The 25,288-nt window shown below is 51.2% G+C and overlaps 1 protein-coding gene across 2 annotated transcripts in view; it reads left to right on the top strand.

The window, feature by feature from the left end:
* SPTLC1 (serine palmitoyltransferase long chain base subunit 1) overlaps positions 1-25,288 on the top strand; it is a 47,145-nt gene that overhangs the window by 9,341 nt on the left and 12,516 nt on the right. For both annotated transcript variants that reach the window (XM_046023010.1, XM_046023011.1), the window contains exons 4-8: positions 4,674-4,767; positions 5,312-5,384; positions 12,398-12,530; positions 17,702-17,831; positions 19,780-19,869. In XM_046023010.1, the coding sequence (XP_045878966.1) occupies positions 4,674-4,767; positions 5,312-5,384; positions 12,398-12,530; positions 17,702-17,831; positions 19,780-19,869 (520 nt within the window). The remainder of the gene's footprint in view (positions 1-4,673; positions 4,768-5,311; positions 5,385-12,397; positions 12,531-17,701; positions 17,832-19,779; positions 19,870-25,288) is intronic.

Genomic DNA, 25,288 nt, shown 5'->3' with positions numbered 1-25,288 from the left:
TCTCACTCAGCGCGGCGGAGGCTCCGTCTGAGTGTCTCCGTGTGGGGCCTTGCGGACACAGGTGCTGAGCCTGCCCTCCACCCCACGCTGGTCGGTGTTGTACATCTGGTTCCCTTTCATCCTCCCCCAGCCCCCACTCGGCCGCCCCCAAGATGCTTGCACTGAACTTCCAGGCATCGCTTGCCGTTACTGACATGATGCATTTTATTTTTATCGTGCATGTGTGGTTAACCTTAGAAGTAGTTACTTTTACCAATAAAAATGCGTTGATTTGGGAATAAAAGTGACAGTTTGGGACCAGCAAGTTAGGGTGAAACCGTAGGCAAGTCCAACAAACAAGGGAGCGGAATGCCGTTTTCTGAGGGAGGAGGCTGTTGACAGGGATGTTTAATGAAGGTTTGTTGGGGGCACGCGAGAGTGCAGGGCGGTGAGGGCTTCTCCCTGGCTGAGCCGCAGGGCTGGTGGGTCTCTGGTAGGAGACGCTGTGCCCCTCTCTCCTGGCTGGGGGCTGCAGTTGAAGATCGCTTCCTCTGGGGGGGCCTGGAACCCCCAGTTCTTCTTGTGACTGGCACTGAGCCGTGCTGCTCCCCCCCAGCCTCCCCCCAGCCCCCAGTCTGCTTCCACGCGGTTTCGCGGTGCTCATTGTCACACCACCTTTGGAAATACATCTTAACGTTTCGTGAACGTGTGTTGTCACTTTTGCGCTCCGGCCTGCTTTCCGATTCTTCCTTACTCACACGCACTGTTTGGAACGTCCGTCTGGGTGCCCGTTGTGTCCAGGACTGCGCTGAGCACGTACAGTGGGTCCGAAGCGCAGCTCTTCTGGGGCAGACGGACCGGCAGTGAGACAGACGTCGGCCGGCATCAGGGGTAACGGAGAGATCCCGCGCGGTGCAGACGGGGTGGGGAGGGGGAATGTGCCTTTGGCTCCCTCCTTCCGCCTGCTGTGTCAGCCTCCGCTGTGTCCTCAGCCGCTTTGCTCACGTTGGGTCCCTCAGCCGCCACACAAGACCTGGTGACGACCGGCCCCTTGTGCAGCTGCGTGAGTCTCTGGGGCCCGCAGCAGGTCGGGACGCGCCGGTCTCATCCCGTGGGGCTTCCCTGCCTGGTGGTGCACCTGTCTCCGCTCCCCTGAGTGGGCATATGGGGGCCCAACTCCCCATAGCCCTGCTGGGCAACATTGTTTTATTTTGTATTTTTCTGAGTATTTGGGCCTTGGAGAATCATGTCATCTGCTTCGGAGCTGGCGGGGTTTTCCGTCCCGTGAATGCCTCTTCGCGTCATCCCCTGCCCTCGCTGCGCTCCGGCGAGTCTCCATGAGCCCGAATCCCATGTGCCTTGCACACTTTCCCCTGCAGCCTGCTCGCAGGGTGGTGCTCTGTGCGTCCGCATCTAGCACATGTCCGTGCTCTTCCCGTCGTCAGATCTCCGAGCTGGGGTGAACCTCGGGGCCCCGGAGAGCTGTTGTCGTCGGGCCTCCTTGCCTCTGTGCCTGTGAACCGGTCCTGGCTGCACTTACACGGCTCCTCGGTAGAGCTGTGAGTGCCACTGGCAGGGAGACCCGCGGCCGGCGGGGAGAGGCCCGGACCCTCCCGGCCAGCGGGCAGAGGCTGCGGTGCCTGAGGCTTGAGCCTCCCTCCGCCAGGTTCCTGCCTGTGGGCAGTTGCGGCTGGCGCTCAGAAATGCGGTTCCATCGGGGGAAGGATGAGTTCAGTCGAGGGAGAGAGTCGGCATCAGAACTTGAGGTGTGGGAGACGCTAAGCTGTCGGGTGAGCGCGGCCATGATGTGGGAGCGGCCTGCACGACACGAGGCTCCTGGCCACAGAGAGGACTCTTGTCGGCGCGCCCATGCGGTCCGCCACCCACGGCGCAGAGCGAGCAGCGAGGCTCGGGTGGAGAGGTTAGGGATGTGGTGACGGATTTCTGTTAAGTGTTCCGCTTCGTCATGCAGACGTGGTGTGACAGGAGTCTGTGTCTGAGATGCTTAATAGAACTGCTCGTTCGGTGTGAACTCAGAAACTGGGAGAAAACATCCCCCCGTTTTCATCAGCACAGCTCTCCTTCCTTTACAAACGGCGATGGCTTCTTCGGTTCGGTGACGTGCGGTAAGTGTTGCCCACCTGTGAGCTTTGTCTGCGGTGACGTCACCGAACCAAAGTCTCTCCCTCTCTCTTTTTAAGCAGGCTCCACACACAGCGCAGAGCCCAACACCGGGCCTGAGCTCACGACTCTGAGACCAAGGATCGGAGGCCTGACTGACTGAGCCCCCGGCTCCCCAACCAAATTCTTAATTTTGACTCCAGTTCATCCGCTTCGGTCTCACTCTAAGTGTGTGGGAGGACTTGCGCAGAAATCTTCCCGTACGCCCTGGCGTCGCAAGGACGTATTTCCACATTTTGTTTTGTTACCTCTTCCAAAGTATCTTCTAGGTTTTTAATATGCCTAGAATTCACCTTTCTGTGTGTTTATCCAACTCGGATTTGCTCCGTAGGAAAAGAAATGTGTGTGATTTGGTAGCTGGTGGGGCATCTGCCGTCATCCGCCGGGTGCTTGTATACACGCAGCTCTCTTGGGCTCCGGGGTCTCTCGTTGCTCTAGGTAGCTGCTCTCACACTGCTACCCAACTCATCGTGCGGTTCTGTGATCCTGGTCTCCCTCTGTTAAACACTGTCCTCCGTGTCTCTCAGTTCACTTTTTTTTTTTTTTTTAAGATTTTATTTATTTATTTGACAGAGAGAGATCATAAGTAGGCAGAGAGGCAGACAGAGAGAGTGAGAGGGAAGCAGGATCCCCGCTGAGCAGAGAGCCCGATGTGGGACTCGATCCCAGGACCCTGAGATCATGTCTCAGTTCACTTTCTAATTACTGACCTTCACGATTGGTGAGGCTGTGGCTTTTGGGTGGGAAGGGTTTTATTTTCCAGCCTTCTGTCCTCTGATGCCTTCATCGTGGAGCTGCCTTTCTAGCTTGGCTGCGTTTGCACCTGCGAGAGGTCCCGAAGGGTCCCGGCCTCTGCTGTTCCGTGGTGAGGGCCGGTGTGACACCCTGCAGAGCTGCACGGAGCACGGTGGGAAGCTCCGTTTCCGCCCGCGGCTGCTCCTTCCCAGCTCCAGGTGCCGACAGGACTAGGTCTTGGGTTCCTACGTCATGCTGCCTCCTCACAGCTTCTCAGCTGTGCTCAGCGGTTTGGGGTGTACTTTTCCTGGATGGTTGGATTTCTGTGTTAGTGGTTTTGTTTCATTTTGTTTTGTTTTTGCTCATTAGTTTTTGTAGAACAGCCTTGACTTTCCCAGCAGCAGCCTGACTATAGACCTGTCTCCATAGGGGCTCCGTCTGTTCTCTTTCGGAGCGCCAGCACCCCCGTGCCAGCAGGAGCGGGAGACCTAAGAAGGCCGCTGAATGACACGGCGGGTTTGGAGTCAGAGCAGGTGGTTGGAAGGACAAGCCCTTGAGGCCGTAGGGAAGGAGGAGGGAATATTTAGAGCACACCTCTTATGGGCCAGGCACTTCTAGAGCCATTCTCCAGAGAGGCGGGTTCTCTCCCGACTTCGTGGATGAAGGTGCAGAGACTCACAGGTCTAGGGAGCTTCCCCGAGCTCCAGAAGCCAGGAGGAGCCGGAATGCAGGTGCGCCCCATGTTCTCTTCCCAGAGGCCCCCTGCTTGCTGTACGGGTCCACCTGCTTCCAGTGGTCCTTCTCTTCCTTCCCACGTTGCCCAGCATCATCTGTTTCTCTCCTGGAAAACCAGTTCTTGGAACCTGGCCCGAGAGCAGGGTTTCCCGGTCTTCTGTGGAAGTGTTGGTAGCAGAGCACTTGTGGTCATCTCAAGAGCCCATCTCCGGTCCCAGCCTAGCTGAGACCTGGGCTCCTGGGCAACTGGCCACCCTGTTGCTTTATTTCTCCCCGGGTCGGGGCGGGATCCTTGTTATGCAGTGTTCCAGCGCTAACTGTAGAACTGGGAAACCTAGCCCACTGACCGCTCTCGTGTCTTCTGTAGTTAACATGTATCTTCAAACGATTTAACTGTAAAGCCAAACCTTTTCTGCCCATTCTTGCTTTTGATTTTGATGTTTTTATATTTCCTTCATCTTTGTCTTATTCCAAATTTTTTCCCAAAGTACTTCATTTCATTTAGCGACTTCTTTCATAATGAGTTTTAAAATCAAAGGTTTGCCATTTATCTGTGTTGGACTTACAGCTCACTTCTTGTTTTAAGTACTACCAATTAGCCTGATAATAAACTGATTCATAACTATCACTTCCTAATTTTACACTTTAAAAATAAGGAGAAGAGGGTGCCTGGGTGGCTCCGTCGATGAAGCGGCTGACTCTTGATTAAGGCTCGGGTCATGGTTTTAGCGTCATGAGGTCTGCGTTAAGCTTGACGCTTAGCGTCAAGCTCTGCGTTAGGCTCCGCGCTCAGCTCGGAGTCTGCTGGGGATTCTCTCTCCCTCTGCCTCTCCCCCGTTCCCGCGTGTGGACTCACGCTCTCGGGAGATGTAAATAAATCTGAAATGATTCATCGGTTAGGTTGAGCGGAGAGCTAGGAGACTGGTGAGCACCAGGGTAGAGTGACATCAGTTCTGTGTCATGTGGCCCCAGGGTGATGGGACAGCACATGCCCTGGGACGTGAATATCTGCTCAAATCTACCTCTGTCCTCTCTTTCCCCAGCCCCCCCAGTCACAACATTGTGGTGAATGGAAAGAAATGTGTCAACTTTGCCTCCTTTAATTTCCTGGGATTGTTGGATAACGCTCGGGTCAAGGTAAGGAGGTCCCGTGCGGAAGGGTCAGTTACTTACAGAACTGGGCAGGAGAGAAGAGACCAAGTAGAACGTGGGAAGGGGCTCCCTCTGCTGGCCATTGGCCGTCGCTCTTGGCAGAGCTGTGACCGGGGTCGACAGAGGCTGGGCAGTCAGGGTGTGTGGTGTGGCTTGGCGGCCGCGACATCCGGGGTGCGCTGTGAGCCAGCCCCCAGGTCACAGTCAGAGGTGTGGCTCGGAAATGGTTCTGTGTCCCAGAGGACGGTGAGCCGTTCGGAGGAAAGACTTCTGCCCAGAAATGCCAAAAGTCATAAAGGCCTTAAGTCAGCCGTGTTTGGTGATCAGACTGATGCCGCTTTTCCACATTTTAAGGTCTGTCCCTCCATCTTCACATGCGTCTGCTCTCTGTGTCCCGTCAGAACCTCCGCGCTTCTAAGAGAGCAAGGAGCAGAGTCGGCAGCGGGGGGCGCTGGGAGGGGCTCGTGAGTTGGGACGTCGGTTGTGAGCCCGGACATAAGCACTGAGACTGCACTTTTCTCCCATAAAGGCGGCCGCTTTGGCGTCTCTCAAGAAGTACGGCGTGGGGACTTGCGGACCTAGAGGATTCTACGGCACGTTTGGTACGTACCTCTGTCTCCTTCACACTGCTCACCCGCGCCTGACGACAGACTCAGCTTAATTTCAGAACTCCCGGAAAAGAGATCCGTGATTAGCTGTGGCGTTGAGTGAGTCTGTGCGCGGGAGGGTCCCTGGTCCTCATGGAGGAAAGGACCTGCTGCCCAGGGCCAGCTCGTCAGCCCAGCGGAGCCCGAGCTGCTCTTGTAGGCGCCCCGAAGACCGTGGCACGAGGAGACTCGGTTTGATTCTGTCGCGCTTGCCTGTTGGAAGGGGACGGGTGCTGCCGCAGATGGCCCTGCTCTTCACAGTCGTGCAGGAGCCGACTGCTTCCCCGTCCCCTCCTCCAGTGCCGAGGACACCGTCCTTGTGCTTGTCTGCAGGGGCGCAGCCGGGGGCTGGCATGGAGGAGCGGGCCGCGCGGCTGCAGTCGCCCTTGAGACGGGCACGGGGTGTCGCACAGGGCTCTGCCCACCTTCCGCTGGGAGCCCAGACCCTGGCTCGAGCCTTGCCGTGAGTGGGCCGGGGGATGGCTCCAGCTGGGCAGCTGCCTCCTGCGGGAAGGGAGACAGGACAGATGGGGTGGGAGGTGGCGAAGGATCGATGAGGTGGCTCTTTCTGGAAGGAAGAGGGTCATTGGCGACCAGCTGTGTCTTAGGATGCGTGTGGTTCCAAACACGACGATGTCCGCAGCTCAGAGTCCTCAGGGAAAATGTTAAATGATTGTTCACGTGAATGTAGTACTGGACGCAGCGTTCTGGCTTCCACACGGCAGCATGTGGGGAAAATAGAGCCTGGGAAATCGCTTCTGTCTTCTGTCCGAGTTCCATGTCTGAGCCTGTGCGTGTGTGTGTCTGTCTTAACAGTGAAGGTGTTTTTACTGAAAGGAGATGCTTTCGTCATTCCGTAGCTAGCTTAGTGTGAAGTTATTGGTATTGGAAACAGGCAACAGTATTGTTAGCTGGAACAGGTCTGAGATATCTCGTGTTCCAGCATCCCAGTCCTTCAGAAGCAGCGTGGAAAGTTCAAAGAGGTTACGTGACTTCCTCACGGTCCCACAGCTCATGAACTTCAGCCTTGTAACGAGAAGCCAAGTACTCTGATGCCAGCCCTGATGGCAGGACCAAAGACTCGCAGAGCGCCGGTCAGTCCCTTCTTCAGTCTAGTGCAGACACGTTGTGTGTGGTTGTTCCTGGTAAGGAATAGTTTCCTAGATAAGTAGCATTAGAGAGCTAGGCAAGACGTTTTTTATGGGTTGTTTGTTATAATCTCATCGACAAGAAGGTCTATGATTTGCTTGCTGGGGCTAAAAAAATTACTTTCTTAAAAGCATTTCTTTCCAGCGGATTTTATTTGCATGTGTGGCCTTGGCTTCTGTTTGGGAGTTAATTTGAGAAAATAGCAGATTTATTGCTGAATCTAGTCATGAAAAAGAAAATTTCAACTCTTCGAAACCAGTTTTCCCAGAGCTGGTAAATAGCCCGGTCAGCGCTGTGTGTGGCTCCCCGGGCCGCAGTCTGCGGTAGCGGCTTGCCGTGCACTTCCACACGCGGGATCTTTAGCTCACGGTCTCGTTTTTGTTTTTGTTTTTATATTGTTATTTATTCCTTTGACAGAGAGAGACGGCGAGAGAGAGAGCACAAGCAGGGGGAGAGGGAGAGAGAGAGAAGCAGGCTCCCCGCTGAGCAGAGAGCCAGATGTAGGGCTCAATCCCAGAACCCTGGGATCATGACCTGAACCGAAGACAGGCGCTTTACGACTGAGACACCCAGGTGCCCCAAGTTCATGGTTCCTAAGTTAGTATTTTTGATTAAATAATTCAGCCCATGGTGTGAGCTGCGGAAGGTGCACAGAGAGTGAGAGTCGTCTCCTCCCCCAGCTTTATCACAGCCCCACAGCCCCCCCCAGAAGTCTCCTCCCCCAGCTTTATCACAGCCCCCCGCCCCCCCCCCCCTCAGAAGGCAGCTACTAAGGAGCCAGTGCTGTGAGTAGTTCCTTGCGTAGTCCTCCAGCGACGTTTCTCAGCGAGGGCAAACTACTTCCGTACATAGGTTTTCCCGCTGTTTTCACAAAAATGGCAGCGTAGCCTGCGTCTGTACCTCGCTGTCGGAGTGAGTTTGGAATTTAATTTGGGTTTGGATTTGGAGGGGTCCCGAGCAGACTCCTTGCTGAGCGCAGAGCCTGACGCGGGACTCAGTCTCACAACCCTGAGTTCATGACCTGAGCCGAGACCAGAAGTCGGATGCTCAACTGAGCCACCCAGGGGCCCCCCAAAAGGTTATTTTTTACTGTCATCTTTTTTTCCCCTGGGAGTAACACATTCGGGCATCTACTTTCAAAGATGAAGAGGCTTCCTTGTTTAGCTCTTTTCTCGGCTTTTCAAAAATGAATGTAAATCACCAGTAAAACTAAATTTCTTTATTAAAGTGTTCTCCTTTTTATTATTTCACAGTAACGTATTAGATGACATGGGATGATTAACACAGAAAAAAAGTCAAATGACGGTTGAGTTAAAATTCATCTCATTTCTTAGGCTGAATGTTCTGCCTTTGGCAAGTAGAACTCCTCAAGGTCTCTGTTACCTTGTCAGGACCATTTGATTAGGAGTTTTTCAGCTTCTTATTTTATCGTCAGAGCGTGTGTTTGAGAACAGCACGAGAGGATTTGTCGGGTCGTAGAGAGGACTTTCCTCTAGGGCTCGGGCTATGCGCTTGGACGTTGTCCTGTCCGGCTTCTCGGTTTTCCTTGAATGCACTCAGATCTCTTTTGCTGGAGGTCATCACCGGTTTCCCAGTATCTGCTTTGCATACACGATGCCTGCTTGACTCTTTGTTCTTAAACTAAGTCAAAAATACAGTCAGTGGCAGGATTTCGTGGTGAAGGATGGTGACATTTGTGTTCAGGAGCCATTGGTGAACAAGTAGACTGTTCAGTTTATTTTTCAGAATGTATTCTGTCTTCACTTCAGAGCAGTCGCCTGAGCCACGCCTGCGTGTTTTCTTAGGAGGAACATTTGGTCATAACATTCCTAGACCTGCCAGTTCTTCCTACTAACTGTCAGCGGGGTTGCTTTTGCAGGGTGGGAGGGGACGCTCCTTATTTGCACAGCTCAGAACGTTTGGGCAAGAATCGTGTAAGGTGGGGCGCCTGGGTGGCTCAGTGGATTAAGCCGCTGCCTTCGGCTCAGGTCATGATCTCAGGGTCCTGGGATCGAGCCCCGCATCAGGCTCTCTGCTCCACAGGGAGCCTGCTTCCTCCTCTCTCTGCCTGCCTCTCTGCCTGCTTGTGATCTCTCTCTCCATCAAATAAATAAATAAAATCTTTAAAAAAAAAAAAAAAAAAAGAATCGTGTAAGGTGCTGCACGTAAAAACGTTGTGGAAAACACTCGGCCCTATGCTTCTGTTCTAACGAGTGTGTAAGTGTATTCATACTTCTAAGGAAAGTTGTCCTTGTCTCCAGGGATTAAAAAGAAAACGGTGTGTAACACAAAATACAGAAGCCTTAAGAAAAAATGTAGTTGGTGGTTTCTAAACTGTTCCGAGGTTGACTCTTTTGTAGTCTTTCCATTGGAAGACAACCAAGAAAGCCGAAATACCTCTTAGTGGAATAAAGGAGGAGATACAGAAAAGGGAAGGCGAGTGGAAAAATTACTATAATATGAGGTTCTTAAATACGTGGGGTTTGGACAACTTCATTAGAAAATGGTATAACTGCTTTTGTCCTTTTAAAAGAAAGCCTTTCATCCTACAAGTATTGATTTACCTGTACAAACACTTAAACGGTATATTGGTTTTTCCAGCTGGGTGTTAGTGTGAGTGTTTCGCAGCCATCGACTCGTGGCTCTGGTAACAGTCCTTTGAGGCGGGTCTGACCCCTCTTTGACAGAGGAAGGACCTGAGAGGCACGCAGCGATGTCAGGCCTGCCCTGGTCCATACCTGGTGAGGCCGGGTGAGGCCAGATCCGAATCCCACTGCCATGACTGCCGTGGCCAGGCCCTGCCGTGGGTGCCAGACATCCTGTACCGGCCTTGAATCCCTTCTGTTAGGTTCTGGTTGGGGAGCAGGTGCAAGAAAGGGCCGCGAGTGCTGGGAGGGACACAGAGCTTTCTGGGCATGTCCCCCCATGGCCTCTGCCCTGCACTGTGTGTTCCTGGCGGTGACTCCGAGGGTGTGGTGCTCTGCCTGCACTCCGTGCGGATCCGTGGAGCAGTCGGCGGAACGACTCATCTGCACGGAAGACCCACATCAGGAGCAGGAGAGCACGGCCTGGCACTTTCCCTGCTGGTCACCTCCCCCTCCCTTGGCTGAGAGTTTAGTCATTGCTCAGAGCAGCTGTCACACATCACAAGTCACAGTGCCGCGCACCGCCTGTCCCAAACCTGCTCTGCGAGGCTGCCGTCAGCAAACGCCCCGCGTCTCTGGGTACGAGGAGGAAGAGGCCGGTTTTTGTTAGACTTTTGGGAAAGGCAAGAATCGGTAAGTCACTGACTTACTGTAGAGTCTTCTTAACCCCTTTTTGGCAGTGATGTAAGAGCAGCTACGAGTATGTACGACGGTGGGAACGTTTCCAACATGCAGTTTTCATCCACTGCATAACTAATGCTAACGCCCTGAAATTAAGCCAAGATTGTTTGACATCCTCATTGCTGGTCAGTGAAAAAAGAAGTCGTGTAAAGCAGCGTCTACAGAATGATTTAAAGTCTTCTTTGTATTTAGCAAAAGTAGTTCTTGTCCATAGCAGGTGTTTTGTTTTTGAAATGGAGGTACTGGAAGAGCAGTTCTGGGGCTCGTCTGCCAACTAAATCATGGAGATTTGGGGTAGATAGTCCCGATTTAGAGGACACATAGTCATGTGCAGAGGGGGACTTGCCCTCATTCTGATCAGAAGTGGGGGTGACGGGGGCTTGCCTGTAGGCACGCTGCAGAGAGCACGCTGGGGAGGAGGCAGGAGCTCCTCGCTCGGTGCGGGGGAGGCCCGGTTCTCTAGCGTGTGGCCGCTTCCCTCATTCTCGTCCGATTTTCCCCGAAACCTTTCACTGGCAGCGTGTGGCAGAGGGTGGGCCGTCAGGGTCAGGGTCATGTCCTCTGTGTTGGTGATGTCATAGGTCTGATGCTCGAGACCTAAGCACCTGTTTGATACCATTTGGATCCCATGGGACACAGTCATTAACTTCGTCACTGTGAAGCCCCACACTTAGCTAATGTCGATGTCATCCGTGCCGTGACCGTGACCTCTCGGGAATGGACGTCAAACGGCACATCATGTGCTTTTCGTAATAGGCTGCGTTGGTGTACATTTTAACTGCCAGCAGGAAGAGGCGTGTTTGGTCTTTCGTGTACACTTGTCTTGGAGGACTTGTGAAAATGAACTGTTTATCCTGTTCCAACCAGGTCATGATAGAAGAATGGACTTGTAAAAATATGTTTTAGAAAGTGTTTAGATGAGGGAAGTCCAGTAACGTCCTCCGTTCGTTTGTTAATCAGACGTGCCGTGGCGGTCAGGTAAAGCCCATAGTCTGGTAAGGGTCAGGGAGGGGGACTGGGTGTGTGCCACCTGACAGAGGGGCACGACCGGGAGGCAGGGAGCAGCTGGCCTGGGAAAACTCCAGAACTCCATGCCCGTAGGAAGAGACAAGGGGTCAGGTCACGCCTGCGGCCTGCCTGCCTGAAGTAGCTCGGTCCCTCTACTCTCAGACACGTGCCCCATGATTCCCGGCCGGAGACGAGCGCGCTTGCTCGTGAACGGAGGGCACAGGTGGGAACTCGCCGCCGAGTGGTCGACGGCAGCAGGCAGGTACCCTGAGCTAAACCTCGAAGGAAAGAGACCTGCAGTGAGGAGCGCGAAAACCCAGCAGCCATACCCAGCAAGTAAGCCAGAGCTCGCCTCGGGCATCCGCTTCCCTGACCCTAGACAGGGAGTGTGGCAGACTCTGACTGTTGTCCAGGCATGGGTCCTGCTGCGGTGAAAAGAGCTAGAGGAGGTTTTGAAAGTCCTCTTCTCTCTGGGTAATGCCTCATTTTAGGACTACTTCGAAGTTTTCAGGTTCATAGTCGGTCCGTGCACTGTTGATTCTAGATATCACTGGGGCGTGTCGCCTGCCTGCTGGGGTGTGTAGCCCGGCGCCAGAGCCTGGGAGGGTGAGTGGCCGTGAGCCACCGGGATGGGCGGTCCCGGGTTAGGGGCGCGTCCGTTCTGGTGTTACACCAGCCTTCTTCTCAAGCAGCTCTTGTAAACGACAGCAGTTCTCCTTTTGCCGCGCACCCGTGCGCTCACGCAGAGAGTCGGACAGAGAGCGAGCGCTGCGGAGCCGAAGCAGGTGTATGCTGTGTGCGGGCGCCGCTGTCCAAGGGGGGAGCGCGTCGTCTGCAGGGCGCCCGGGCTCATCTACTCGTCTTTCCTTTTCCTATTTTTTTTTTTTAAGATTTTATTTATTTATTTGACAGAGAGACAGAGATCACAAGTAGGCAGAGAGGCAGGCAGAGAGAGTGAGAGGGAAGCAGGCTCCCCGCCAAGCAGAGAGCCCGATGTGGGACTCGATCCCAGGACCCTGAGACCATGACCTGAGCCGAAGGCAGCGGCTTAAACCACTGAGCCACCCAAGTCGGTTTCCAGCTGTCTTAATGTCTGCTGTGGTACCTTCTGCTAAACGGGAAAAGGCTTTAATACCCTGTCACGTGTTAGTAAAGCCTTGTGTGGTTGGTTGAGGGAAGTTAAAGCAGGTTACGTCGCTGGGCCTTGTGTGGCCGAGCTACTGTGGCAGAGAAGCAAGAGCCAGGGTTGGCGCGGCCCCACGGATCCCTTGTAGGGGCGGAGGAATAGCTGATGCCCTGCACGGGCTTGGGGAGTCATTTTGGCCAAGAGTCATCTCAGCAGATCTCGTATCATTGACAGCTCAAAGACAGTTTCGTTTGGCCATAAAGTGACAGTATTACAACCAAACTGCTTACGTTGTTTACTTCATTCTGTACTCAAAGAAGAACGAGAAGATGTTTTAACCACTGGACATCTTATTGCAGATGTGCACTTGGATTTGGAGGACCGCCTGGCAAAGTTCATGAAGACGGAGGAAGCCATCATCTACTCCTACGGGTTTGCCACCATAGCCAGCGCCATCCCCGCTTACTCCAAGAGAGGCGACATCGTGTTTGTGTGAGTGACTCTACCTGTCTTGCCCGTCAGGGTTCCTCTGGAGGGGATGCTGAGCTTCCGGGAGATGCCTTTGTTGGAGGCTGTCTGCCGTAGGTAATACCGACTTTCTGTTTAAAGAGGAATTTCCACGAAGCAATTGCTGCGGCGCTGATGAGACCATCACGAGGAGGATGCCGAAAACATTTTTTGTAATTGATTGGGTTTATTTATTGATGTCGGGAAAGCCAGGCTTACTTCCCTCTGTAGCTCTGTGGCAGCGTAATGTCCCTGATGGTCCATGGTCGCCGCCCACGCAGTCGCTCAGCGGAGCCCTCCGTTGCCCACCGCCCTGCCCGAGTCCTGCTCTCTGCTGACCTTGCTCCGCGCTTGCTAGGATCATAGAAGCCGTGAGCAAATCTGTGTGCTCGAGCACTTGCCCTGGCTGTGTGGCATCTCCGCTTTTGTGGGGAGGGAGAGCGGAGAGCAGTGGGCTGGGCTGGGCTGGCCCAGCAGGGAAGCCAGCTGCCCCCACTGCGGGCACCACCCTCTAGTCCAAGCCTCTTCTGTCCTTTGAGTGGATCATGAAGGGACTTTGAATTTTAGGTCTCAGATTTACTTTTGTTTCGTCTTTTCCTTTTTAACAGCATAGCCAGAATAATCTTTTTTAGAAATGCTCGTCTGATGATGTCATGCGTAAGAGCTCCCCTTGTTCCTGAAACAAAGATCCAAGTCCTTACTGCAGTCTTCTGCATTCTAGACCACCTTTCCAGACTCGTTTTGCCCCTTTCCCTTCAGGTGCTCCTGCTGTAGCCTCATTGGCCCCATACGCTAGTTTCCTCTCACTTTTGGGCCTCTGAACACACAGTCCCTGTGCCTAGAATCATCTTCCCTCCTCCTTGATGCCGGCTCGTGCCGCTCACCCCACACGGTGGTGCCTCTGCAGGGCCGCCCTCCCTCACCTCGTGGACCAAGCTGAGACCCCTGCCACATGCGAGGAAAGTCTCACAGCCAGAGGGCCTTGGTCTCCTTGGGAACCCATAATCACACGGGTACTCACACGGCCTGTCACAGAGCGGCTGTACCGTTTTGCATTCCCATAAATAGTATTAAGTGATACAGTTTTTCGATGTCCTCAGAAGCATTTGGTATTGTCATTTTTTTTTTAATTTTAGCCATTCTGATAAGTGTATAGAGAGATTTTATTGTAATTTTAGTTTATATTTCCCTGATACCTAATGATGTTTGCATTTATGGGACTTCGGTCTTGTCATTAGGAGACTAGTCCATAAAACCCCCTGGGATTCTTTCTTGGCTTTTCTGGAGAAATAGTATAAAACTAATGTTAACTCCTTAAATGTTTGGTTGATTTCTCCAGTAAAGCCAACCAGGCCTGGAAATTCATTTTTTGGAAGAAGTTTAATTCTGAATTCGATTCTCTTGTACTTAAACGGCTGGTCAGATTGTCAGTGTCATACTGATGAGTGAAGATGGTTTGTGTTTTTCATGGAATCGTTCTTCTCAGTTGTCAAACTTACGTTGTGTTCTTTATATTTCCTTTTTCTTCTAAATGTGATAACGTGTTTCATTCCTGTCTGGTATTCTGTCTCCTCTCTTTCCAGTCCATTTTGCTCCAGTTGTTCAATTTTATTAATCTTCGCAAAGAATCAGCTGTTTGTTTCAATGCTTGTTCTCCGTTGTGTTTTTGTTTTCAATTCTATCACTTTCCACGCCTGTTTCCTGCCTTCTGCTCTTCTTTGGCTTCTTTTTGCTCTTTTTTTAGATTATTTAGTGGGGGATTTTGATGACTGATTTGAGACTTTCCTTTTTTCTGACATGTTGGTGCTGTGCACTACTTGCGTGCTCCTCTGGCCTTGTCCCACACACCCTGGTCGGTTTCTTTTCGCTGAGTTTGGTATATTGTTTTTCCTTTAGACTCTCTGTGACCCACAAATTACTTAGAAGTGTGTTACTTTCCAAGTGCTGGGAGATTTTAAACTTGTTGCAGTTTGCGTCATGGCTCCCAATGTGGTCTGTGTGAGAATATGTTCCCTGGTCACTAAATACGAGTATTTGGCCATGGCTCGGTGATGTGTTGCATAAGCGACACGTAGATCGTGTTAGTTCACGCTGGTGTTGAGGTCTGGTCTGGCCTTGCTGGTTTTCCGTCTGGTAGTTCTACAGCTACTGTAGCTGTGCTTTGTCTGTGTTCCTTTCTCTTACCTCCGGTTTTGCTTCTCAGCCTTTCATAGCTCTGTCGTTTGCATATTTTCTTGGTTAATTGATCCTGGTTATCGCTGTATAATGTTCTTCTCTGTCTCTGGTAATTTTCTTTGTTCCAGAATCTACTTCATCAGGTAACAGCGTAGGTATTCTGCTTTCTCCTGATGGATGTCTGCGTGCTGTATTTTCCGTGCGTATCACACATACGGCCGCTACCACATTATTATGTACCTTGTTGTGTGTTTTCTCATAGGCAGGATATTGTTGGGACATGTTTGATCCATTCTGCCAGTCTTTTGTCTTCAAATTGTGTATTTCGGCCATTTACATTTAAAGTAATTACTGGGCATGGGAGGGCACTTTGTTTTTTGTTTCATATTTGTTATCTCTTTTTTGTTTTTCTGTTTTCTTTTTCCTGCCTTTCTGGGGTAAGTGAACATATTTTGGGGTTCTATTTTTACTTATCCATGGTGTTTTTGAGTGTTTCTCATTGCATAGTCCTGTTTGTTTTTAGTCATTGCTTTCAGTATGACATTACATATACACGTAAGTTATCACCGTCTGCTGGTCTCGTCCTTTTACCATTTCAGGTAGAGAAACCTTTACCTTCCTTACACTTCTCTACTCTCCTTGTTTATAATTGTTTTCAGCACTTCCTGCACGTACATTGAAAACCACATCAGACAGTGTTACAACTTTTACTTAAATCATCCAAAATAATTTAGAAAACTTGGGAAGGTAAGAAAAGCCTAGTGTGTTTGTCCATAATTTTACTTACTGTGTTCTTTCTTCCTCCCTGATAATCTAAGATTCTTTTGTTTTGTTTACTTATTTTTTTCTATGTGGAAAGCTTCCTTTCGCCATTCCTTTTCCCCCGGTCTGCTGGGGTCATCTTCTCTTGGTTTTCCTTCGTTTCCCCTGTTCCCCTAAAGGATCTTTCTGCTTGTTGCAGAATTCTTGTTTGCAAGTTCTCTTCTTCCAAGCATTTGGAATATACACGTTTTCCCGACCTCCCTCGTTTCTGATTGGTCTCTCAAATTGTTTTTCTCTTCTATGTAAGGTGTCGTTTTACGGCTGCTTTCCAGATTTCTTCATCATCATTAGTTTTCAGAAGCTTTACTATAATCTTGGCATTTGTTTGTTTGGGTTTACCTGTATGAGTTTCACTTCTCACCAGTTTGGAGGCACCTTCCGTCCTTACTTCTTTGAGCACTTTTCAGCCCTGCTATCTCTCCGCCGTCCAGCCCTCCGCTGAGGCCAGTGGCAGCCCTCGTTGTAGTTCCGCAGGTCCCTGAGGCTCTGTTCTTCGTTGTCGCCTGTTTTCTCTGGTTTCCGTGGCCTAGCTTCCGTTCTGTCCGCCGCTTCTCCCATTCTTCTCTCCGTCCCGCCTGGCCTGCTGCTGAGCCTGCCCACTGTACTTTTCTTTTTTTTCTTTCTTTTTTTTTTCTTCTGGCCATGGTAGTTTTTCAGTTCTAGTTTCCCCATGGGATTCTTTGTCTCCTATTTCTTTCCTGGGGCTCTCTGTTTTTCCCTGTTCCAAGCGTGTTCATAAGTGCTCACTAAAGTATTTTTATCATGACTGCTCTGAAATGACTCTCAGATTATGCGGACATCTGTCAACTCAACACTGGCATTTGTTGATTATTTTCTTTCATTCTGTTTGGTATCTTTGGATTCTTGGTATGACAGGTGATACTCGAAATCGGGACATTTTCATACTCTGCTTGCTATCAGAGTTTATGCTTTATTTAAACCTCGGGTTTTAGCCGGCTCTCTGTGTCACTCTTCCATTAGGGGTGGGGGCATTCACTGCTGCCTCATGACGGCCAGGTGGAGTCTAAGGCCAGGGTCCCCCTTCCGCCTCCACTGACTCCGGGTGGGGGTGTTTTCATCTCCGTCTGTGTTAGTGAGAGTCCCGCTCTCCCCCAGCCTCCTCTGGCACAGCCCAGAAAAGGAGGCTATCCCTCCCTGCGGGGGAGCGGAGGCTGGGGCTCTCCACGTGGCCTTCACCAATGCCACCGGGAGGGCTCTTGTTACAGGCTCATGGGGTCCAGTCCCGGCTCCCTTCTCTGAGGCCACCAGGGCGGCTGTTGGCACGCCTCTTAGCTTTGCAGCGGTCCGAATCTGGGCCCCCCTCAGCCCTCGCTGGTATTGGGGGATGAGCCCAGGTTTTTCTGTGGTTTGGCTGCAGTCGAGTCATTTCTGCTTGCTGGGTCGCCCCTTTCCTGTCCCTTGGGCCACAGGGGGCAGGCTTCTGTGAGCTTTTTTGCCTGTGCCCCTGGGCACTTGGAGCGGGTCAGCTTCGTCAGCTCTAAGTCAGGGAAGCCCATGAGACGGCGTGTCGTAGGTCGTCAGCTGGCCTGTCATTTTTCCGCACTTCTCAGAGTCTTCTTACGTCTCTTCTATATGTAGTGCCCGGGGTTTGGGCTTGTACTTAGAAAAACAGGGAAAACAGGACGATTTCATCTTCGCGGCAGAAGCCTTGCATATACTTTAAAATAATGCAGCTTAATGTCAGATACGTCCTCCCTCCCTAACCAACTCAGTTTAGAAGTTCTTACTGGAGTTTCAGCCGCCACAACCAGAGTCCACAGTCGGTATCACTTCTCGTGGCAAAATAAGGGCAGAGTCTGCGCCCGTCCAATCTGAGACGCCACCGAGGTGAGATCGCCAGCGTTGTGTGTGTCTCTCAGAAAGAAGAAATTGCTGTGGGTGAACAGATGTGCACACTGACTTCTGAGAGGGCGAAACGAGGCAGGGGTGGCTCCATGCAGAGGAGTGAGCGTGGTCGCTCTGTGAAAAGGACGTGCACGGTGAGGCACGCGCGGTGGCGTGTGCGCCGTCAGATGTCCGTACTGATCTGCGTGTTAGCAAGTGCGCAGTGAGCGGCCCCAGAACACGAGCGCTCCTTTCCCGAGAATGTTGACAAGACCTTTTAAAACCCCAACGTGGTGGGTCTCTCTTCCTTGCAGAGATAGAGCTGCCTGCTTTGCCATTCAGAAAGGGTTGCAGGCCTCACGGAGTGACATAAAGTTGTTCAGGCACAACGACATGGCCGACCTGGAGCGCCTGCTGCAGGAACAGGAGATGGAGGACCAGAAGGTACGATTCTCTTGAAGGAGATTTCACAGTTCTGTGCTTGCTAACCCGCCGAGGTATGCATGAAATGGTAACTTGTCACGGAAACGCGCCTGCGGATCACTTGTGGGTGTGAAGTGAGGGCGTTCCTGCTCGTTGACCGCACTCCGTGTTGGAGAGGAGGGTCTGCCTGTAGTCGCCTCACCGTCGCCCTCATTACTTTCGGCAGCTCTGGGGGAAGCTGGCGCGGGCGGCTTTCGGGAAGAGGAGGGCAGCGCGCATTGGGGAGCGGGGTGCACTCCCCAGTCTGCGGAGGGGACGCCGGACCGCGCTAGTGCGTATCCTGTGTCCGGGGCGCTGTCTGCGGAGGAGAGTCCGACGTGGTCACGGTGTGATGTACACAAGCGAGAGAAGGGAAACCGCCTGCACCCAGCGCTGGCACAGGCGTTACTCTCTGGTGTGTCCACAGCAGAGTAGCGTGTCTCCATCGAAGTCGTGTTTTCAGTGATTATTAGTTAATTTTTTAAACTCAGGTTCTAACACTGTGGCAGTAAAATCCTGATTTGAAGAGTTTATAAGAAAGACAGCCGCGAGGGCTCCTGGGTGGCTCAGTGGGTTAAAGCCTCTGCCTTCAGCTCAGGTCATGATCTCAGGGTCCTGGGATCGAGCCCCACATCGGCCTCTCTGCTCAGCGGGGAACCTGCTTCCTCCTCTCTCTCTGCCTGCCTCTGTGCCTACTCGTGATCTCTGTCTGTCACATAAATAAATCTTTAAAAAAAAAAAAAAAAAGAAAAAAGAAAGACAGCCGCTATCAGTGAGTCTCCTTCCTACCTAATGTGTTAAAAATCTTGTGCACTTTCCCATTTCCCAAGATTCCTCCATTGAGTATTTTGTAAGTCTTAATAAAAATACTTCATTTTGGAAAGGTGGGGGGAGGTGCACGTCTCTTCGCGTCCTCCCCTGTGACCCCCAGCAAACCCATGGCGTTCGGTCTGAGTCAAGAGTGCAGTGAAGGTGGTCGAGCCTGCGCGGGGGCGTGCATTCCGCGTGCTCTGAGCGTCACAGCCGTGGGTCCTGGCATGTCCCTCGTTAGAAGCGTAGAGGCAAGAAACCTTTGCACAGGAAGATGGTGCCAGTTCTGCCCAAGGATCTCAGTATTTTTCCAGCCTTGCACGCCTGAAGCATCTACAAATTCCCCAGGGTGGGAGGCTTATTACTAGTGACCTGCCATCAGCGGGTGCAGGAGGGTTCTGTGTCGTCAGAAGTAGCCTCCGCCACTGCCTCACATGTGCCTGGATGAGGTCATGATGGAGTTTTACTTGACCTGGTGCTTAGGAAGGATTTTATCTGCTGTTGGGTAGGTGAAGAACAGGGTCTGTCTGTTCAACTTTTTATCATGGAAAATCTCGGGCATATTCAGAGGCGATGCAGTAGTATGAGAAGCCTCGTGCCCGTCTCGTGCCTCCGTCAGCCCCTCCGGAGCCTCCGTCACCCCCCGCCCCCCGCCCGTCTGTGATTGCCGTCGTCACCGTAGCTCTGCTTTAGGCAAACCTGGTAGATGTCGGAGTGAACAAATCCTGGCCATACATTTGACCAGTGGATAATCCAGGTATCATGGCCCGTTGTGCCCTAAAATGTGCCCATCTCCCCAGAAATTTCCCCGGGGCAGTCTCAGTCGTTGTGGGTGTGGGGGGTTTCGTTTGTGCTCTGGCGGTCTCAGAGCACCTAAACTGCGTGTGTGCATGCGGGTGTGTGGTCACCTTACGGAGCGAGTGAACTGGAAAACATGGGAAAAGAAAGACTAGTCTCAGAATAACAGGGTCTAAAACCTTGAACTTGAAACTCACCGGACTGCCTGTTGGTTTACGTACTCGGACGATAGACTTTGTCGGGTGGAGAGTAGGGAACTTCTAACAGATTCTGGTTTGCCGCTACTGAGATTTAAAGTGTCTTTTTTTTTTCCCCTTTAAAGAATCCTCGCAAGGCTCGGGTCACCCGACGTTTCATCGTCGTGGAAGGGCTGTATATGAACACAGGGACCATCTGTCCTCTCCCGGAGCTGGTAAGCCGACGCTCAGCAACACGGCAGTACTTGGGCGGGCGGTTTGGTACATGCACTTCTCCTGCCGAACACCTGCGCTGCTCGCATAACGGGCGCTCACGTACCTGGGAAGCAGATGAGCGTTACCTGCCCACCTGGTCTTTAAGCAATAATCAAGACGCAGCTTTTTAACACCTACTGTATGGAGGTGTAATTGACTTACAAGTGTACAGTTTTTTTCTTTAAAGACTTATTTACTTTATTTGGGAACAAGAGAAAGCACAAGCCGTGGGGAGGGGTGGGGGGGGGGGAGAAGCAGGAGCCCAAGGTGGGGCTCAGTCCCAGGACCCTGAGATCCTGACCTGAGCTGGAGGCAGAGGCTTAACCAACCCAGCCACCCAGGCGCCCCAAAACAGCTCCTTTAACAGGAAAAGCGATCTACCGTTTTAGAAAGCACGACTGCAAGATTTCTCGTTCACTAGGTGAAGCTCACGCAAGATAAAATGAGCCATTTTAGAGAGCGCGGTTTGGCGTTTGGCACAGGCTCCGTGTGACGCGGCCGTCAGCTGCCTGGATTTCTCCCAGCAGGCCCCTGCCGCTACGCAGTCCCTCCCCGTTTCCCCCGCCCAGAGCCCCCAGCAACCACCAGTCCGCTTTCTGTCTCTGTGGATTCACCCATTCTGGAGATTTCTGATAAACGGGATCGTACCGTCTGTGACCTTCTGTGTCTGGCTTCCTCCACTTCCCGTGTTTTCGTCGATCCTCCGGTGTGCAGCGCGCACCAGTCCCGCGTTCCTCGTAGCGCGAGTCACAGTCCGTTGTGGGTACGCGCTGGTGGTTCCTGCACTGATGGGGCTGGCCGCCGCGCTCTGGCTGCTGGAGGGAGGCCGTGAGCTCACGTACTAGCACTTGTTTGCATCCCTGTTCTCGGTCTTTCGTGTGTGTTCTTGGCCGCACAGTCGCTGGATCAAATGCTGAGTCTGTGCTTAACTTACTGAGCACCTGCCGGACGGCTTTCCGGGGCGGCACCATTCTACACCCCGTGCCCCGCCCGCGGTGCCAGGGGCGCGGGTTTCCCTGCAGCCTCACCGACACTCGGTTGTTGTTTCCGACTTTTGCCACGCTGGTAAGTGTGGAGCACGTGGTTGTGATGGCACGTCCCAAAGACCGATGGCATCACGTCTTGTGTGTCTGGCTCTTTTGTGTCTTTGGGGACGAGACTTCAGAAGTCTCTCGCCCATTTTCCAACTGGGCTGTTTGTTTTTTTACTGTGACGTTACAAGAGTTCTTTCCATGTCCTGGATACTAGACCCTTACCGGATACGTGACTTGCAGGTGTTTCCCCCACAGTTCTGGAGGTTGTCTTGTCATTTCTTTGATTTGTGTCCTTTGGTGCGCTGGAGTCTGTAATTGGATGAAGGCTGTTTGTCTAGTCTTTCGTTGCTGGTGCTGCTGGTGTCCTCGCTGAGAAATCTGTTGTCAAATCCAGAGTCATGAAGATACACCGCTGGGTTTCCTTCTGAGAGTTTTGTAGTTGTGGCTTTGTTGTAGGGCCCTGATCCATCTTGGTGTTTTGTTTGTTTTTGTTTTTATAGTTTTTATTTATTTATTTGAGAGAAAGAAAAAGATAGCCCAGAGGGAGAGGGAGAGGCAGAAGCAGACTTCCCACAAGCAGGGAGCCCAGTGTGGGGCTTGATCCCCGGACCCTGGGATCATGACCTGAGCCGAAGGCAGACGTGTAACCAACTGAGCCCCGCAGGCGCCCCATCTTATCCATTTGGACTTAATTTTTGTGTGTGTCCAGTTTCGTTCTTCTGTGTGTGGTTTCCAGTTGTCCCAGGACCGGCTGCTGAAGGCACTGTTGTCTTCCACTGGGTGGTCCTGGTCTGTTGGCCACAGAGAGACAGCCTCTCTGGCTTTCAGGACGCGCCTGTCTGTTCCGTCGTCTGTATGTCTAGCCTTATGCCAGTATCACAGAGTCTCAATTCCTTTGCTTTATAGTAAATTTTGAAATCAAGGTGTGTGAGTTCTCCAACTTTGAGATTGTTTTTGGTTATTTGCAGTTCCTGGAGATTCCTTTTGAAGTTTAGGATCAGCTTTTCCATTTCTGTAAAAAAAAAAGAATGCCATTGAAATTCGGATAGGGATTGTACTGAATCAGGATTGTACTGAATCTGTAGATTGCTTTAGGAAGTATTTCTGTCTTAATGATATTAAGTCCTTGAATCCATGAAAACAGAAATATTCCCATTTACTTAGATCTTTTGTAGTTTCTTTCAGCATTTTTTTTTTCGCTCTCAGGTCTGACATCTCTTTGGTTAAATTTATTCCTAAGTATTTTATTCTTTTTGATGCTGTGATAAATGGACTTGTTTTAGGGATTGTTAACTGCCAGTTTACAGAAATACAACTGATTTTATAGGGTTTTTTATTTTTTATTTCATTGTTATTATTTTTTAAGACTTTATTTTTAATGTATTCACTATGCCCAGCATGGGGCTCAAACTCACAACAGTTGGATCCTGCCAGCTGAGCCAGCCGGGCACCCCTGGTTTTGTGTTTCGATCTTGTATCATGGAGTAGTCTGTATGTAAGCTCCTGTAATCTATGCGTAGAGATACTCTTACCTCTTCCTTCCCATTTTGGATGTCTTGTACTCTTATTTTTGTTGCTTGCCTGACCGTTCTGGCTGGCACCTCCCACGGTGTTGACTAGGAGTGGCGAGAGGGGAAGCTTTTCAGGCTGCGTCCACTGACTGTGATATTAGCGGCGTGTTTTCCATAAATGCCCTTTATCGGGTTGAGGAAGTTCCCCCTGGTCCTGGTGTGTTGTGTGTTTATACCACGACGGGTTTGGATTCTGTCCGGTGCTTTTTCTGCATCAGTTGGTGAGTCGGTCGTGGAGTTTTCCTTCATCCTGTTAACAGAGTCGAGGTTCTCCTACGGTGAACCGTGTTTGCATTCAGCCTGAGCTGGAGTCTGAGTCTGTCAGTTGAGTGGGGATTCAGAATAAGGGTTTCGTGTCTTGTTTTTAAAGTTTTTCACTGTTTCTTGAGGAAATCTAAATACCTCTTTAAATATCCTGGAAGAGATGTATCCGTTTTCCTCTTATTTTCACGCCAAAGGCCGGTAGAAGCATATCGGGGTGGCGGTGGCCCAGAAGTAGCAGCATCGCGTGGCCACACTGCGGCTGTGGGGAGCAGAGCTGGCGGGCGGGTACCGCACCCACGCCTGCGGCGGAACACACAGTGTGAGGGACAGGTGGGATGCGTATTAGCATGGAGTATGTCCGGATGACGGGATACAGATTAGGGTTTGACTTCGGGGATTCTGTTTTGTTGCACTGGTCTGTGTGTGTGCCAGTGTTGTCAAAATACTATGAGAAATTTTCCAAAACCTGATTTTTAGGAAATTGCTCACTCATACAACGTTCCATACATGTTAATGGATGGAAACAGTACTGAAAAGTTAGAGTTCTCCCCAGATTAGCTTATCCATTGTTAATAAAAATCCACCGAAATTTTAGTGGTTGATAATGACTGTACTTTAATTCACTCGTGAAACTGATCCCGTTCATAGCGATTCGGGGTGGATCAGGTGAACGTTGTGGGGAGAACGCTGGACGCAGGCGTGCGTGTGTCCGCGTCCCGCTGTGCTGACAGAAAAGTAACAGAAGAACCTGCAGATAAATACACATCTAAACCTTTGCTGGGAAAAGACTTTCTTCTGAGACCAAAAGCAAAGAGAAAGATAGATGGAAAGGCATATTAATGAAAGCTTTTCCTGAATTTAAAAAAGTGCCATGAGACATTGGGGAGGGGAAGCGAACCATAAGAGACTATGGACTCTGAAAAACAACCTGAGGGTTTTGAAGGGTCAGGGGTGGGAGGTTGGGGCAACCTGAGGGTTTTGAAGGGTCAGGGGTGGGAGGTTGGGGGAACAGGTGGTGGGTAATGGGGAGGGCACGTTTTGCATGGAGCACTGGGTGTTGTGCAAAAAGAATGAATACTGTTACGCTGAAAAAATAAATAAAATGAGAAAAAAAAAAAAAAAAAAAAAAAAAAAAAAAAAAAAAAAAAAAGTGCCATGAGTTCAGATTAAAACACAGTGCCGCTGAGGGAAGAATGATGCACGTTTCCTCAGGAGTTTTACATATGGTCAAACCGGTGTCTAACAGGTACAGTATATGTCTTCATTCATAATACCTTAACGTCTCTGTCTTTAAAAGTGGGCATTGTGTGTCTGCATTGTTGAGTTAAATTTAGAGCATCTGAAGTTCAGCCCGTCTTTGTCATCGTGGTGCTGTCGACCCGTGAACAATGCAGGGGTTGGGGCACTACCCCACAAAGCTGAAAGTCCACATAACTCTGATTCCCTAAAACCTTTACTGCTAATAGTCTCCCGTTGACTGGAAGCCCTACCTGTGACATAAACAGCTGATCACCCCGTATTTCGTAGGTCATTTGATTAGACACTCTATCCTCAAAAGAAGATGCTAAGAAAACCATATGGTGGGGCGCCTGGGTGGCTCAGTGGGTTAAGCCTCTGCCTTCGGCTCGGGTCATGATCTCAGGGTCCTGGGATCGAGCCCCGCCTCAGGCTCTTTGCTCAGCGGGGAGTCTGCCCCCACCCCCCCCTCACCTGCCTCTCTGCCTGCTTGTGATCACTGTCAAATAAATAAAATCTTAAAAAAAATTTAAAAACAAAAAAGAAAATCCTACGCAAGAGAAAATACATGTACGGTGCTGGCCTGTATTTATTGGAAAACATCCACATCTCAGCAGACCTGTGCAGTTCAAGCCTGTGTTGTCCACGGGCCGCTGGTAGGTGGGTCTAGAGAGTGCACGCGTGTGGTTACGTCGTGCACATGGGCTGCAGATAACGAACTGTGGCTCCTGAGGCTGGAGCTTCTCATCCTCTGCCTTTGGTCACAGCATTTCCATCAGTCACTCAGGATCTAACCTCATTTTCTGTCTTTTTTGTTCAAAGACACTTTATTTAACACATATTAGAGGGTCTTTTGTTTTTTTTATTTTTTATTAAGATTTTATTTAGCGGGGGGGAGGGGCAAAGGGAGAGGGAGAACCAGGTTCTCTGCTGAGCAGGAAGCCAGAGGCGGGTCTCGATGCCAGGACCCTGGGATCATGACCTGAGCTGAAGGCAGACGCTGAACCGAGTGAGCCACCCAGGCGCCCCAGTTTCATGTGTATCGTTGGTTTGTTTACGCTGAGTTCGGGGCCATCAGCGCTGTGACTGATGTCTGACCTGCAGCTGATCCAACACAGCTGTTCTCCCCGTGAGACGCTAGACGGCGCTTCAGCGCTGTGCTCTGTGCTCGGGCATCTGAAGCACCATCACCAGCCAGAGCACCAAGTGCAAACTGCGGCAGTGAGGAAGCCCTGAGGAAGGACACTCGTTTACAGCACGGGCCGAAGCGGCGG

Source organism: Meles meles, chromosome 11 (genome assembly GCF_922984935.1).
Source record: "Meles meles chromosome 11, mMelMel3.1 paternal haplotype, whole genome shotgun sequence".
In the NCBI taxonomy this organism is placed as follows: domain Eukaryota; kingdom Metazoa; phylum Chordata; class Mammalia; order Carnivora; family Mustelidae; genus Meles; species Meles meles.
Note: the sequence above shows the minus strand (reverse complement) of the source record. Positions and strands in the feature narration are given on the sequence as shown.